Here is a 16,542-nt window from a genome sequence, read left to right as displayed (position 1 = left end):
CTATACTCTACCATTAGTTCTGCCACTGAAATTGGGCGGGGGTAATGTTTTTGCCTCTGTTAGTTTGTTTGTCTGTAAACATTATATCTCAAAAACTAATGGTCAGATTTCAACAAAACCTGGTACACAGCTAGGATATGGCCCAAGGAAGAACTGATTAGTTTTTGACGAAGATGCAGATCCAGATCCCAAAATACCTTAAAGGATCCATTAACATTGAGTCTTGATAAGCTGGGGAGTGAAAAATTATCGAGGGCAGGCAGGAATGTGGACCTGAGGTTACAATCAGATCAATCAGATCTTATTGAATGATGGAACAGACTCGAGGGCCGAGTGACCTACAGCTGCTCCTAATTTGTATGTTTATTGAGAGATAAGGCGAATTGACTGTTTTTTTAAGAATGCTATGGGTTGTTTGATTTAGAATGTTGTAGATTGTTTTGGAATATTGTGGATTGTCTCAGCCGTAGTGTTGGAATTTGTCACAACTCTCAAAATGTGAGCAGAGTTTTCAGAGCAGGTTGTTGGATGTGGATTGGGCTGAAGCCTCCTCAGTGAGATCAAAGATCTCACTAAAAAGATTTCTTTCTTCGGCCTTGTAGCTACAGAGCATCAACCAGGCAGGGAAAAGCCACAGGTAAGTGCTGTGTAATTGTAATATCATTGAGTTAACAAGTGTGGTGGAGTTATGCACTCTTCACTTGTTCCGTATGGGGTACGTTATACCCTATCATTGTGCAAAGGGTACTGTCCATTTAATGCCTGCTTTTGAATACTGTACACTATTCCTGAGTTAGGGAAATCAGATATCTTACCATTGTGTTTTGGGTTACTTTATACACTGTCTATATGACTGAGGCACTTAATCCACTATCTCTGTTTCAGATACTATAAACCTTATCCTTGTGTTTGGTATTTCTCTATACCCTCTCCCTGTTTTTGTTCTCTCTCTGCATCGAGAGCTGTGAGCTTCAGACACCAATTTTCATAAGAAGACTGGGCGGGAAACTTCATTTCTCTGAGTGAGAACAGGAAGGAATTCAGACGAGAATTGCACTTTAATTTCCAAGTTCTGATGAGCTTGTGCTGCTCAGGTCACGTCTGCAGATGTCCATTGTCTGTACTGTTCCTGCAACAACAGCCAGTCCATTCCAGCTCCTCTGCCCATTTGCCCTGGTGCAGCACCTTCAGTTTGCTATTGTCAAATTTCCAAAAATTCTCATCTTTGAAGAAATAGGTCCACTTCTCATTCCAGGTGAAGACTCCATTGATACCAATCGGGACATTTTTCCAATCGCTGAGCATTCTAGGGTAGTACTGCTCCACTTGCATCAGGTCTTCATTTAAAACATAGTATTTTGACCCTTTGAAAATCACCACATGACTCAATGGGCGGAAGTAGAAGGCTGCATCTGGGTGGCGAGGCAGGCCCATGTCCTTAACTTTCATCGGGAAGCCCTTGTCCAGCCGATTTTCTGTGTATCTCCAGCAACGGCCCCCTGGTTTAACAAAAAGAGATTCATTAGATTGGTCTTACCCGTTACAAACAGCAGGGGACAACAAGGTGCAAGAATTTGCTTACAGACAGAGACTGTTGCAATGCTCTCCCAGCCAGCCTCACATCTTTCACCCACCTTAATCCATCCAAAATTCTGCTGCCTGTACTCTGACTCGCGTTCACCCATCACCCCGTGCTCACAGGCACTAATAGATTCTTTTGACAGTGTCAACATGACTGATCAAATTGGTTGTGGCGAGGAGGACTGCTGGAGGAGGAGGGGAGGACATCTGGGAGGAGATGGAAGAACAGAGCAGGAGGAGGATAATGTGGTCAATCGTATCGATAATGCCCAAGAGAATGTGCTAGTATCAGTGCCCAGGAGTTCATGTCCCTACTGTAGAAGACGGTAGGTAGGGACTGTTTTTTCCTTTATTCTTTCATTGGATGTGGGCATCGCTTTGTTGCTAATCCCTAATTGCCCCTGAATTGAGTGGCTTGCTAGGCCATTTCAGGGGGCAGTTAAGAGTCAACCACATTGCTGTGGGTCTGGAGTCACACGTAGGCCAGACTGGATAAGGACAGCAGATTTCCTTCCCTAAAAGGCATTAGTGAACTTGATGGGTTTTTACGACAATCAATGATACTTTCATGGTCATGAGACTAATTTTATATTCCAGATTTATTAATTGAATTTAAATTCCACCAGCTGCTGTGGTGAGATTTGAACCCATGTCCCAAGAGAATTAGCCCGGGCCTCTGGATTCTCTCTCTCTCTCTCTCTCTCTCCTCCCTCTCCCGCACCCCCGGCTGCTTAATAAGATAGGTTGAGTCATGTCAAAATTAGGACTGTTTGCACTAACTGTGATCACGTGACCTCTACCAATAACTCAGAAATCAAATATCACTCCAGGATGATTTAACAACACGTAATTAACTGTGTTTAATTGTATTGGAATCGTTTTACCTCTGAAAAAGTAGAATTTCCCTCCCTTGTCCGACACCGCTGCTGCCTCAATAGCTGGGGGCAGGTCTGGCCAGCTCTTCTGCAGTGACAGAGGTCCTTTTCTAGTCCCATCTTTTGAGAGTTTCCAGTAATCAGCTCCCCGGAATATGTAAATATTTTGTTTTAAATCTGCGCAGGGGAAAAACAGAAGCAGATTGAGAATACTGCGGCTCAAAAGAGTCTTTGTAGTTTGCATTTGCAGTTCTTTCACAGAATCAGAGTATCTTTACAGTGCAGAAGGAGGCCATTTGGTCCATCAAGTCTGCACTAGCTCACTGAAAGAGCACTCCACCTAGTACCACTCCCCTGCCTTACCCGCGTAACCTTTCACGTTCTCTCTTCTCAGATAGCAATCCAATTCCGTTTTGAATACTTCGATTGAACCTGCCTCCACCCTATCAGGAAGTTTGTTCCAGATTCCAACCACCCTCTGGCTGAAAAAACTTTTCCTCACATCACATTTACTCCTTTTGCCAATTATTTTGAATCTATGCCCTCTAATTCTTGATGCTCCCTTGAGCGGGAACAGTTTCTCACTATTTACCCTGTCCATATACCTCAGGATCTTGAATACCTCTATCAAGTCTCCTCTCAGCTGCCTTTTCGCCAAGGAAAACAGTCCCAGCCTCTCCAATATATCCTCATAGCTACAGTTCTTCATCCCAGGAATCATTCTTGTGAATCTCCTCTACTCTCTCCAATGCCTTCACATCCTTCCTCAAGTATGGTGCCCAGAACTGGACGCAGTACTCCAGATGAGGCCTAACTAGTGTCTTATACAAGTTCAACATGACCTCCTTACCCTGTAGTCAATGCCCCTATTAATAAAGCCTAAGATACTATATGCTTTATTAACTGATCTCTCAACATGCCCTGCCATCTTCAGTGACCGATGTACATATACACCAAGGTCTCTCTGCTCCTGCACCTCCTTTAGAGTTTCTCCCTTTATTTTATACTGTCTCACCATATCTCTCCTGCCAAAACGAATCACCTCACACTTCTCTGCATTGAACTTCATCTGCTACTTGTCTGACCAATCCACCAACATGTCTATGTCCTCTTGAAGTTCAAGGCTATCCTCATCACAGTTGACAATGTTTCCAATCTTCGTATCATCTGAAAATTTTGAAATCATGCCCTGAACACCAAATCTAGGTCATTAATATATATCAGGAAGAACAAGGGTCCCAACACTAACCCCTGAGAAACTCCACTACAAACCTTCCTCCAATCTGAAAAACAACCATTTATCACTACTCTCTGTTTCCTGTCACTCAGTCAATTTTTTATCCAAGTGCCTACTTTCCATGAGCTAGAATTTTGGTCACAAGTCTATTGTGTGGCACTATATCAAATGCCTTTTGAAAATCCATATACACCACATCAACAGCATTGCCCTTATCAACCTTCTCTGTTACCTCCTCAAAAAACTCCAGCAAGTTAGTTAAACATGATTTTCCCTTGATGAATCCATGCTGGCTTTCCTTAATTATCCTGCACTTGTCTAAGTGACTATCGATTTTATCCCGTACTATAATTTCCAGAGGTTTCTCTACAACTGAGGTCAAACTGACTGGCCTGTAGTTGCTGGCTTTATCCTTGCACCCCTTTTTGAACAAGGGTGTAACATTCGCCATTCTCCAGTCCTCTAGCACCTCCCCTGTGTCTAAGGAAGACTGGAAGATTATCATTAGTGCCTCTGCAATTTCCACTCTCACTACCCTCAGTACCCTTGGGTGCATCTCATCCATTCCTGGTACCTGATCTTTTTTAAGTAAAGATAGCCTTTCCAACACCTTCTCCTTCTCAGTTGTAAATTCTTGTAGTGCACCAGTTACCTCCTCTCCCACCTCGGCCTGGGTAGTAAGCTCTTCCCTTGTAAAGATAGATGCAAAGTACTTGTTCAACCCCTCCGCCATTTCCCCAGCCTCCATGTGCAAGTCCCCTTTTCTGTCCCTAATCGGGCCTACTCTTTCCTTTACCACCCTTTTACTTTTTACATGTTGTGTGTGTATCCCAAGGAGCTCCAGTTTACGGAGCAGTCATTTTGAGGACTGCTATAGGCTTATTCACCAATGACAGGTTTCGAGACCTGTTATGGACAGGATTTGACTGGATTTGCCAATGGGAGATTAGCGGCAAGAAAGCAAAGGTCAAGCTTGCATTTCTACAGCACTTATCACAACCTCAGGACGTCCCAAAACACTTTTACAACCAATTACGTACTCTTGAAGTGCAGTCACTAATTTGTGCACAGCAAGCTCCCATAATATCAGCAATGTGACAATAACCAGATTATTTGCTTTTAGGTCTTGGTTGAGGGATAAATATTGGCTAGAACTCTAATTTGAGTAGTGCCATGGGATCTTTTGCGTTCATTCGGGAAGGCAGATGGAGCCTCGGTTAAACAGTTCATGTGAAAGACAGCACCACCTACAACAGTGCAGCACTCCCTCAATACAAGTACTGGAGTGTTCACCTAGGTTCAGTGCTCAGGTGCCTGGAGTGGGACATGAACCCACAGCTTTCTGACTCAGGGAAAGAGTGATACCAGCTGAGCCAAGGGGTGAATGGCACAGAGCCCCAGGCAAACAATGTAAAGTGGTAAAATGGTTATTTATGCCATTGCACCAGTGTTTCCACTGAGGTAATGATGGGAGATCACTGGGGAAACTCAACACCTTTCAGTTTAGACCCAATCTACTTTGCCAGACTCTGTGTGTATGTATGTATGTGTGTATGTGTGTGTGACTCTGTGCTTCATCTTCTACCAGCCTCATTAACTATTCACACACACACTTTCTCTTCTCTCTTTATACTCCCTGTAGTCTCATTCCAATATCGCTTCTGCAATTTCTCCTGTTTCCACTAGATGGCGATTGAATTTCTTTTTATATACGTGTGCCTGTGTGTGTGTGTACGTATGCATACATCTGTTGGCAGTGTACATGTGTGTGTTTGTGCCTACAGTGTGTGAATTAGTGTGACTTTATGTGTGTGTGAGAGAGAGAGACTGTGTGTGTGTGCGCGCGCTTGTGTGTGTGTGTGACTGTGTATGTATGTGTGTGTGTGTGTGACTGTGTGTGTATGTGTGTGTGTGTGTGACTCTGTGTGTAAGTATGTGTGTGTATGTGTGACTGTGTGTATGTATGTGTGTGTGTATGACTGTGTGTATGTATGTGTGTGTGTGTGTGACTCTGTGTGTAAGTATGTGTGTGTATGTGTGACTGTGTGTATGTATGTGTGTGTGTGTGTGTGACTCTGTGTATGTATGTGTGTGTGTGTCTGTGTGTATGTATGTGTGTGTGTGTGTGACTGTGTGTGTAAGTATGTGTGTGTGTGTGTGACTGTGTGTATGTATGTGTGTGTGTGTGTGTGACTCTGTGTATGTATGTGTGTGTGTGTCTGTGTGTATGTATGTGTGTGTGTGTGTGTGACTGTGTGTGTATGTATGTGTGTGTGTGTCATGTGTGTGGCAGTTCATGGAGGCCTGTCTCCTCGCCTTGTGCCACGTTTGCGGAGTGGTGCCCCTCAAGCTATATATAACCACTTGTCTCTCACTGCTGGGCAGAGATGTCCATTGTCCTTTGTGGATTACGGTTAATTATCAAAATTACCGCATCCTTTTATTTGGTCCATTTAAATACTGTTGGAGTGTACCACCTTCTGTTCTCTGCATGGGTACTATCTGACCCGCTGGGGGTCTCCAGCATTTTCCATGTCTGTATCTGTATAAATAAGTTCCTTTCTTTCCCATAACTGCTGTTACCACAGGAGACAATGTGAGAGAGGGTTGAGGGGGGGGAGAGGTGGTCATGGTGGGGGAGGGAAACATTTCTCTTATCAAAGTGAAAACTTTTGATATCTAGTTATGGATTTAAGAAATATTCAGTCAACCTGTGGGGAACCCAAGTGGCTGACGGAGCGGATTCTGAGCCCCATTAAAAGGTGAACTCTTACCCTTGGTGAGGGTGTCGAAATGGGTCTGGCAGTACGAAGGCGGCAGACGGCTGTCTGATGGGATTCCACGGTTAGCGTGTTCCGCTGGGATCTGAAAGGACGTCAACAATTCTGCTGGCAGCTGCAACATGGGCACATGGAGCGGTTCCCCTGGAACAGAGAGAGAGAGAGGGAGGAAAGATCTCATGAGGCTTTTCATTCCACACTCGGCTCAGGGGAGTTCTAGGCTGTGTTTCTGTGAACTGAGCATGAACGAAGGCAGTGACTGGAACACCTCATTATCCCACACCAACCGTGACAAAGTCTGCTTAACATAAACGGCTTGGTGAGAAAACTTGTCAACTGGTGCTTTAACCCCTGGAGTACCACAGGAATCTTAGAAAATATCTCACTCCCACCACCCAGAATGAAGCTCTTTGTCATTGAAGCTGGATAACCCTGAGAGACAGCTCCAAGTGCCATTTCTCCCTCTAATACCACGCCAATGTCATGGTTGTTCAGTGCAGATTCTGAGAGTCAGCAAGCTATTCAGGTCTGGTGGCCCTTTGAGCCCGTGACTGATTTTCAGTATTCCTGTTTGCTTTTTGCAGCCAAGGGACAGACTGATAGGCACAGACTGTTTCCTATGATAGACAGGTCCAGAAGAAGATAGATAGAAGATTAAATCTAATAGATTGAGGACAGAGACAAATGTATGATGTTGTATGTGCCTGCATGCCATTGTAATGTAGAGATGCTCAACAGAGCAAGGGTTAACGTGGGACTGGAGAATAGCATCACCCACCATATGATGTATGGAATGACATGTTAATAGTCTAGAGAGAACCCTCTAGAAGCAGCTTACCTGTACAGCAGTACCACCATGCATGACATTAACTGAGATCTGTACAAAATTAAAGATTAGTAATAAATAGTTCATGTTTAAACATACAAGTCTCAGGACTTCTCCATGAAACACCAAACCAACCCTTACAGCATGGCGATCAGCGGTGGCACACAATATGGTAATCAGCAGTGGTACATAACATGGTTTGGAAGGTGGCATTTTAAATGATGAACCCAGAACAGCATCGCAAGGTATAAGAAACTAAAGCAGCTGAATCTAAACCAGAGAGATGCCTGCCTAAGAGGAAACAGTTGAAAAAGATTTGCTACAGACTTAGAAGTTAAGGAATCCACAGGGTGAGTGGAAGTCCAGTGCAAGACCCCTGAGTGATCCAGAGTAAAAAAGAAGAAAAAAACTGGTCAGATCATAAAGATGGGTGAGGAAAAATACAATAATTGCAAGAGCCTGAGTGATGCAGTGTGAAAAATACTGGTCAGTTCACAAGGCGGTGAGCAAAATGACAGAAAATCGCAAGACCCCGAGTGACGCAGAGTCAAAGAACCTGGACTGTTCTCAAGATGATGAGCAAAACTACAAAAATGAAGCTGTACTTACATTGTAGAATAGATGGCAGTCCCAGCCAGCACCATGTAACAGGAGGTGGCCGAGCTGAAGTGAAAAAAGAGAATGGCTGCTGTTCTAAAAAAAATTTTTAAATCCCTTTCACGGCAAGAACAGCAAACAGAAAGAAGTGCTATAGCTTTAAGTTCAAAAAAAGGGCAGATCACCAAATGGCTGAGAAGTCTCCCAGAGTGCGGGACACTCAAACAAAAAATGTCCCTGCAGAGTTGACAGCTCACAACTTTAAAAAAGTGCATCTGCCAAAACTCCCAAAGTGCAAAGTTCCAAGGACCTGCAGTAAAATAAGAAAGAATCACCCTTGAAAGAAATGCTGCTATTTTGAAGTTTTAAGAAGTTTTTTTTAAAAAGGCCCACAGTTGCTGGGGAGCCCATCATAATCAGAAAAGTGCAGGAAACTCACAGGGAGCAAAGCAACAGGCTGCAGACAGCCTGAAGTGAAAAAAATGGTTACTGCACAGATAGCCTTAAAGGGGCAACAACATTTAAAGCAGTGACTAGAGAAAAAAAACAGCCATGGACAGAAAATTAGAAGATAATCCAGTCAGAGGGCAACTCCCATTAAAGTGCTGAGGGCAACAAGAGACCCCAGAGAGAGGGAGCCAAAAGACCCCAGAGCAAGGGAGACAAATGATCCCAGAGCAAAGGAGCCAAAAGACCTCAAGCAAGGGAGACAATATTCAAGTAAACCACAAGATGGTTGCCAACCATGGCAATGCAATGAAATGCACGAGCCGAAAAGTTTAGTACAGAAGAAAGAAATGGCTAAGAGCCGAAAGACTTAAAAATAGAGCTTTTTGAAAGCGAAGCTGTTCTACAGGAAAATGTTCGCATCAGAGCTTAACTGGAAGGTTTGAAGTGCAAGATTCAAGCTGAGTATATACCTTTGAAAACACATGATAAACTGAAGTCTTCAATGAACCAAGCTATTCAAGATCTGAACAAACAAATTTCAGAGATGACACAAAGATACCAGGAAATAATAGGCACCCTCAATTCTATAGTTGACAAATCAAAGCAGGAGTTGGGAAACTTAACCAGATGTACAATCAGGTAAAATAGCAGACAGAAAAGGCACGCTAAGAAGTTGCGACCGTGAAAGACTCCTTGAAGTATCAATATGTAGCCATGGAAAAACACGAAGTGCTATAAAAGACATTGAATATTCCTTCAGAAAAAGCTGCATTTGAACTATCAGTTATAATGAAACAATGCACTGAAGTTCAGAGTAATTTGGCAAGAGGTGAACAAGAGTAGAGCAAGGATTAGCTTGGGGCTGGAGAATAGCACTTCCCACGGTATGATATATAGAGCCACATGGTAATAGTCTAGAGAGAACCCTCTGGAAGCAGCCTACCTGCATGGTAGCAGCATTATGCATGACCTTAACTGGGACCTGTATATTGTTAAAGATTAACAGTAAATGGTTCATGTTTAAACATACAAGTCTCAAGATCTCATCATTGAAACATCAAACGAACTAATAACACAACAATGACCAGGGGATTTTTCCTTTTACACAGAGAGTTGTGAGGCTGTGGAATGCTGTTAGTGATTGAAGCAGAGGCCAGGTCCACATTGAAGCATAAATTAGTTAGGTGGATTAAGGAAAGAGAGAGAGAAGGGGATTTGGAAATAGAGCAGACATGAGAGAATAATACTGACAGGGTCTGGTTGGATAGAACAGCCTCCGAATCATAATTCCTATCTAGTTCTATGATGGTGATAGAACCAAGAATGATGGCTGATTTAACCTTCCTTAGTCCAAAGGCCTGGGAGTCCTTCCTTCCAAGAATCCAATTTTAACCCTACTGAGGACCAGCTCTCTCAGCACAGACAGGAGTTAAACCTGCCTCTCTCTGCTTGAAAGGATGATCCTCCAGAGGTATTGCACATGCCAACTGGGATCTTTCTGACTTATGTGATTTGATTTTAAGCATTGTTTCTTATAAGTGACGTACAGAAGTAAGTATAAAAATTAAAATAACAAGTCGAATAGCTCCACTAAATCGTGATGCCAACCCATAGTCAGAATGAAAAGAAATAAAGGTGCTGCATTTATATAGCACCTTGCACAACCCCATTATGTCCTGCAGCACTTAACAGCCAATGAGGTACTTTTGAGGGGCAGTCAGTGTGTTAATGGAGGAAAGGGACAGCCAACTTGCACACAGCAAGTTCCCATGAACAGCAAAGTGGTAATGATCAGATAATCTGTTGTAGTGATGTGGTTAAGGGATAAATATTGGCCAGGTCACTGGTGAGAACTGCTCTGCTCTTCTTGGAGTAGTGTCATATGATCCTGTACCTCAGAGAGCAGACAGGTCCTTGGTTTAATGTCTCATCTGAAATATGGTACCTCTGACAGTACTGCACTCCCTCAGTACTGCACTGGAATGTCAGCCTAGATTTTGTGCTCAACGCTCTGGATCGGGAATTGACGCAACAGCTTTCTGACTCCGCCAAGTGATGATCCATGGGGCAAATGTTATGAGCCAGCCCTGTCACTGCAGGGATCCACGCAATGGGAAGGTACTAGTGATCATCTTGTTCCATTCGTGAATCTCAAGTTGTACATGCTGACCTCTGTCCCTAGATCCCTAATGTGCACTCAAGTCATGAAGAACTCCTGCATCAGGAGTGTTCAACAGTCAGATTTAGCAGACATATTTAACATCTGAAATGAAGCCAGGCCAAGCTAGAGGAATTTGGCCGGGGGGGGGGGGGGGGGGGGGGGGGGGTTGGGGGAACGGTGATGGGGTTGTGGGGGAGGTGTTGCGAGGTGGGGGATGGGTCAGGGATCCTAGTGCCCCGGAGACCCAGCCATGAATTCCCAACCCCCGTCAGAGTTAGAGTTGACAACTTAGAAGAGCTTTGGGCTGTGAATTTTCTCAGGGATGATCCTGGTCCATCACCATAGCCTCATGGGAGGTAGGGTTACCAATCCTGGTTAGATATATTCCTGACAGCTCCATCCCTTACATCCCACTTCCAGTACCAGCCTCTGCTCTCCTGCTGTTTGACAAGGCAGCACAATTAAACTGACCAGACTTCAAGTGGTGAGTTTGTACAGAACAAGAAGCACAGAATTAAAAACACTTGCATTTATTTACTACAGGTCATGCCACCACTGGAACTATCACAGAGTGTTTGGAAAGGACAGACATTGTCTCAGATGACATTTCTAAAGCGTCTCCTCGTGGTTTAGGAATGTGACCTCCCCGACAACCCTCCTCCTCCTGAAATTCTTCAAAGGTCTCTTAACTCTATATGGCCATCTGTTGTGTCAGTTTTTAAGGTGCTGATGGTTTTTTTCAGAGATCTACAGGCGGTGGTTAGCCCAATATTTTACTAAACTGCCCCTCTCCATCTCTGCTTTACTGCACAACCATCAGAGTCAGGCAATACATGGAATAAACTGGTTTGAAGACTGACCTTTAGCCTTTTTGGATCTCAACTCTTTTATCATGTTCAAAAATGGGTATATTTAAAAAAGGAGTAATATTTGAACTCTGTCTATATGCTGCAGCTAATGTAACATCATCATAGATATACTGATGTGTGCGTGTGCGAGTGTGTGTTTGTGTATATATAGTTGTGAGGGGTGTATTTGTGTATGCATCTGTCAGGGTGTGTGTCACATGCTCACTTTCACATTCACTATTTAATGCTGTGTACTACAGAAACTTTATTTTGGTTTAAGAAAAGAAAAATTACGGAGGACAAGCTTAAAATGATACCGAGGGTAAAGTGCAGTAAATAAGAAAGGCAAAAGGCAGCAAAAGATTTGCACAGCAAGAGAAGAAGAGAGGTTGAGAGAGACACAGAGACAGAGACATAGGAAGACAGATGCGGAGAGAGAAAGAGAGAGAGACAGCAAAGGAGAAGCAGAAATTTGGACAGAGGCAGAAAGTGAGACACAGCAAGAGGGATTGAGAGGAGTAGAAAGTCTGAAGCAGGTAAATATACTCACATACACAGAGACATGAAGAAAGAGATGTTCAGATGATAGAGACAGACTCAGGCAAAGAGCAGTGGAGGTAGGGAGAGGGAGTACATGTGTAAACAAGAGAAAGTCAGTAGATTACAGTTAAACTAAGTGCGAAAAAGTAAATCCAACTTGTTGCTTATCAAGAGGCCACTCTACAATTACTGTTTGCATGTCCATTTGGGCCTATCTTACGATATTGCCCATTCTCCTTTATCCAAACGGTCACGTAGTTAAAGAATTTCCAATGTATCCCAATTTAATATTTTAGTTCACAACTGTTTATCCAAACTTTCACTGAACCAGAACGTGTTGGTGTCCCGAGTCCTGTTTGGATAATGGTGATTGGGCTGTGTTAACAATAACAGCCCAAGACCCCACAGCACATTCCCAAACGGAAAGAGGCTGACAGGCGCCAGGACCCCTGGCCTTCGACTAGATTGCATCAGTGACGCTAGAAAATGCCACAAATTTCCCGTCAGGATGTTTATGGTTTAACTCTTCCTAATTTTACCAGAAAATCTTCTCCACGAGATGGAAGTTACTTCTGTCAACCTCTTTGCTAACATTGAGTTAAATAAAATATACTCCAGTCAGCTTTGCCTTAAATTTGCAATATTCCTTCTCTGTCTAAGACACTGCAGAGCTCAAGGTGACAGTTGAAAATCTGAAGTCAAAGGGATTTCTCGAGAAGTCAAGCAGTGGAAGAGCGGGATGGGGGCCATCCACCAGAACTCACACCTCCAACTACCTCCATGACTGTTTCTGCTGCATTTACCACCAGCTAAAGCAAGTGCAAACAGCAACAGCAATGTGCATTTATATAGCACCGTTAGGACAAAAGAAAATCCCAGGCCACTTCATAAAACGGTGCAATAGAAATAGACGCTGAGCAGGAAGAGACTACAGGAAGAGTGGCTGAAGGCAAAGTTGAAAGCATGGCAAGGTTGACAACGTTTCTTCTAAAGGTGGAGAAAGTGAGTGGGAGAGATAATATCCAATCAAACACCCCAATAGCTAGCTGCTTTTGTTACCAGATCCTCTACCATATTCCCTCAAAGAATAACAATACAAGGGGTTCCTCAGAGCATAAATGTTACAATGGGTTTACTCCCATCAACAGGCCATCTGGTGTTCAGTTAACAATATGCACGTACCATGCTGGAAAGGGGAAAAGGAGGGGTGTCCACAGGAGACCCGAGGAATGAAGGATTTGATGGAGGAGGTGGGTAAGGTACAGGGGATTACAGAGTTAGGCTAGGGTGATCCCAAGGTCTTGTAGATGACAGCAAGGATTGTGAAATAATTGTAAGATCATAAGAAATAGGAGAAGGAGTAGGCAACCAAGCCCCTTGAGCCTGCTCCACCATTCAATAAGATCATGGCTGATCTGATTGGTGCCACAATGTGGCTTTATTTCCACTTTCTTGTCTGTCCCCCACAAACCCCAACTCCCATGTTGATCAAAAATCTGTCTAACTCAACCTTGAATATATTCAATGACCCAGCCTCCACTGCTCTCTGGGGTACAGAATTCAAAGACTAACAACCCTCTGAGAGAAGAAATTCCTCCTCACCTCTGTCTGAAATGGGCGACCCCTTACTTTTAAACTGAGCCCCATAGTTCTAAATCCCCCCACAAGGGGAAAATCCTCCCAGCATCCATCCTGTCAAACCCCCTCAGAATCTCATATGTTTCAAAAGATCACCTCTCATTCTTCTTGTAGTGGAGCACAGGGCGCTAGCGTAGATCAACAAGGAGGAGGTTGATAGACAATCATGAACTGAGTGGCTTGTTAGGCCATTTCAGAGGTCAGTTAAGAGTCAACCACATTGCCTCAGATCTGGAGTCACATGAAGGCCGGACTAGGTAAAGATGGCAGATTTCTTTCCTTAAAGGGCATTAGTGAACCAGATGGGTTTTTACAACAATCAGTGATAGCTTCATGGACCATTACTGAGACTAGCTTCTATTTCCAGGTTTTTATTAATTGAATTTAAATTCCACTGTGGTGGAATTTGAACCCATGTGCCCAGAACATTAGCCTGGGTCTCTGGATGACTAGTCCAGTGACATTACCACTAAGCCACCATCTCCCCCATTGTAATGTAGGAAATGAGGCACAAAATTGTGCACAGCAAGCTTCCACAAACACCAATGGGATAAAATAAGCAGATCATTTGTCTTGGATGAAAGGTAAATATTTCCCAGGACACCAGGAAGAACTCTTCCATTCTTCTTCGAATACTGCCCGAGGATCTCTTCTCTTACCTGAGAGGGCGGACTGGGGCCTCAGTTCAACATTTCATCCAAATGATAGCACTCAGCTGACAGTGAAGCAGCCCCTCAGTATTACACTGGAGTGCCAGAGTAGATTCATGTCCCTGGGGTGTGGGTTGAACCCATGACCTCCTGACTCAGTGGAGAGAGAGTGCTAGCACTGATCCACAGTTGACAGTGAAAGGTGCACAACTGCGTGTTGCATTGACACTGCTGCCAACCAACACTTCCTGACAGTGCTAAGGATTGGGAAATTAAGCAGATGGAGATTTGTGTCAAACTGTCACAGAGTGCACAGGGTCTCCACAGGATCCCAAACAGACCTCTTGAGAATGTGACAAACACAAGGGTAAATATACAAATGACCAGCCTAATTTTAGTATACCTAATTTTTAACAGTTCCTATTTCTTTGAGAAGCTTTAGGCAGAAGGCCTGTTAACCTAGGGCTAATGCGTAGATCATTAGCAAGTAGACTTCATGAATTTGCAGCACTGAGCTGCCTTATCAGAAACTCAGTCTAATCTGCCATCTCACTCAGTCATACAGAAGCAATTTAACTCTAATCTCCTGGAATGTGGCTAAGATCAGGAATTCCTGAAGAGACAGTAACCCATTCACAGGGGCCAATCCAGATGGTGCCTTGCAGTTTTTTTTAAGATAATTGTTCCATAAATATCGTTGGTAATTTATGTGGAGATTTTCCACTCTGGTGCACATGCCAAGGATATGAATTGGGAAGTTTCATATCCCCCCCACTACCCGCCCCCTCAGTATGTGATTACCCTCTCCTCCCAACACCCTATAGATTAAATACCCCCTCAGTATGCGATTACCCTCTCCTCCCAACACCCTATAGATTAAATATCACAGGCTGGCAGTGCCCAGGTTTTCCCATTATGTGATCTTTCATTGCCACAGAAGTTTCTTTTACCAGCCAGCCAAGGATGTTCCAGTGGTGGAATTAAACTTGTGGAGAATTCTGCTTCTCACCAATGCTGGTGTTTTAGCCTTTCCCTCTCAGGTGAGCTCCTGCCCCTTCACAGATACCCTCAAAATTGTCTTCAGGGAACTGGCTGGAGGGGAAGGCAAAGGGGGAAGCTTTAGGAATCTTTACAGATTTGACCAGTGCTACTTTATTGTTGACAGTGGGTATGAATGGCACAAAGCAGCCATGCCGGGGTTTAAAGCCCACTTGTTGACCTACTTCAAATTTCTGCTGTGCCTTTTCAAAAATTGGATGCTGTATTCCGTGCACGGGTTGGCTGAAATAGCCTACATGGTATTAGCACTTCCACCCTCTTCTGCAAATTTGCACCGCTTCACATTGCTTGCTCTTCCTCAGCAAGAGGCTTTTCCCTCCAATCTGTCTTGTGTCCTTTTTATCGTTAATCCAGCCAATACTGGCAAAACATACCCACTAGAGATGGGCTTGAGGCCTGGATGTTGTAGCATTTTGAAAATTGCATTGTATATTTTGTCCTCTTGAGGCTACCATACACACTTGCACCAGCAGAGGGAGTCTGCTAGGAAGAGAATAGTAAATAATGAAGGATCCATGTTTAACAGCTCGTGCAGTTCTAATTCTAAATGTCTCTGTCTGAATATATAACCAGTTCTGTCCCAAGAACTTTACAGTTATCAGTTTAACACTCTAGTGTTGTGCACAGATCGAAATGTAATTATCAGCTGCATTACAGATGTTTCTCAGGCTGTTTTGGAAATCTTATCAGCTACAACCATTGGAGCACCAGTGGGAAAGAACCCCTTCCCCTACCTGGTCTGATATTTTTGTTATGTGAAGGAACCAGAGAAAGTCTGTCATACACAAACCACTTGAGGGAGTGCTCCATGAGATGAGGAAATACTGAAGAAATCCGGGGTAGAATTTCCTTGGTTTTCCAATCTCTCAGTGTAATGTTGCAGAAACCCTAGAGAAAAGGCAAACATGGGCACTGATGTCATTTCTCTGGGGCTTCTGCTACTGACCATCTGAGAAAGGTTCAGTGGGAGGTGAAGCCAATTCTTGGAGCAATTCCAAATGTTAGCTGTTCAACCTGGGAAGAACTGGGCTGAGAGGTGAATTTATACAAATTGGTTACCTACATTACAACAGTGAATACACTTCAAAAGCACTTCATTGGCTGAAAATTACTTTGGGACATCATGGAGTCAATAAAGGTGCTATATAAATGCGAGTTCTTTCTTTATTTATGGAATAGGAAAAGGGAAAATCCAGATTGTTATTTCCAATTAAATTATGAGGGTAGGACAAGGGATGTCAGTTAAAGCTAGTAAAGGTAAATTTAGGCCTAATCTCAGGTTGTTTTTCATACACACACA

At 43.6% G+C, this 16,542-nt stretch overlaps 1 protein-coding gene across 1 annotated transcript in view; it reads right to left on the bottom strand.

Annotated features, from left to right (window-relative positions):
• Window positions 1-402: 402 nt before the first annotated feature.
• The window catches only part of mmp28 (matrix metallopeptidase 28), a 122,674-nt gene continuing 106,534 nt past the window's right edge, over window positions 403-16,542 (bottom strand). Inside the window, exons 6-8 of the mRNA XM_078548659.1 lie at window positions 6,468-6,617; window positions 2,466-2,633; window positions 403-1,499 (exon numbers count right to left, since the gene is read on the bottom strand). Coding sequence (XP_078404785.1) covers window positions 1,096-1,499; window positions 2,466-2,633; window positions 6,468-6,617 — 722 coding nt within the window. The 3' untranslated portion in view covers window positions 403-1,095. The remainder of the gene's footprint in view (window positions 1,500-2,465; window positions 2,634-6,467; window positions 6,618-16,542) is intronic.

Source organism: Cetorhinus maximus, chromosome 9, assembly GCF_964194155.1.
Source record: "Cetorhinus maximus chromosome 9, sCetMax3.hap1.1, whole genome shotgun sequence".
NCBI lineage: Eukaryota > Metazoa > Chordata > Chondrichthyes > Lamniformes > Cetorhinidae > Cetorhinus > Cetorhinus maximus.
Note: the sequence above shows the minus strand (reverse complement) of the source record. Positions and strands in the feature narration are given on the sequence as shown.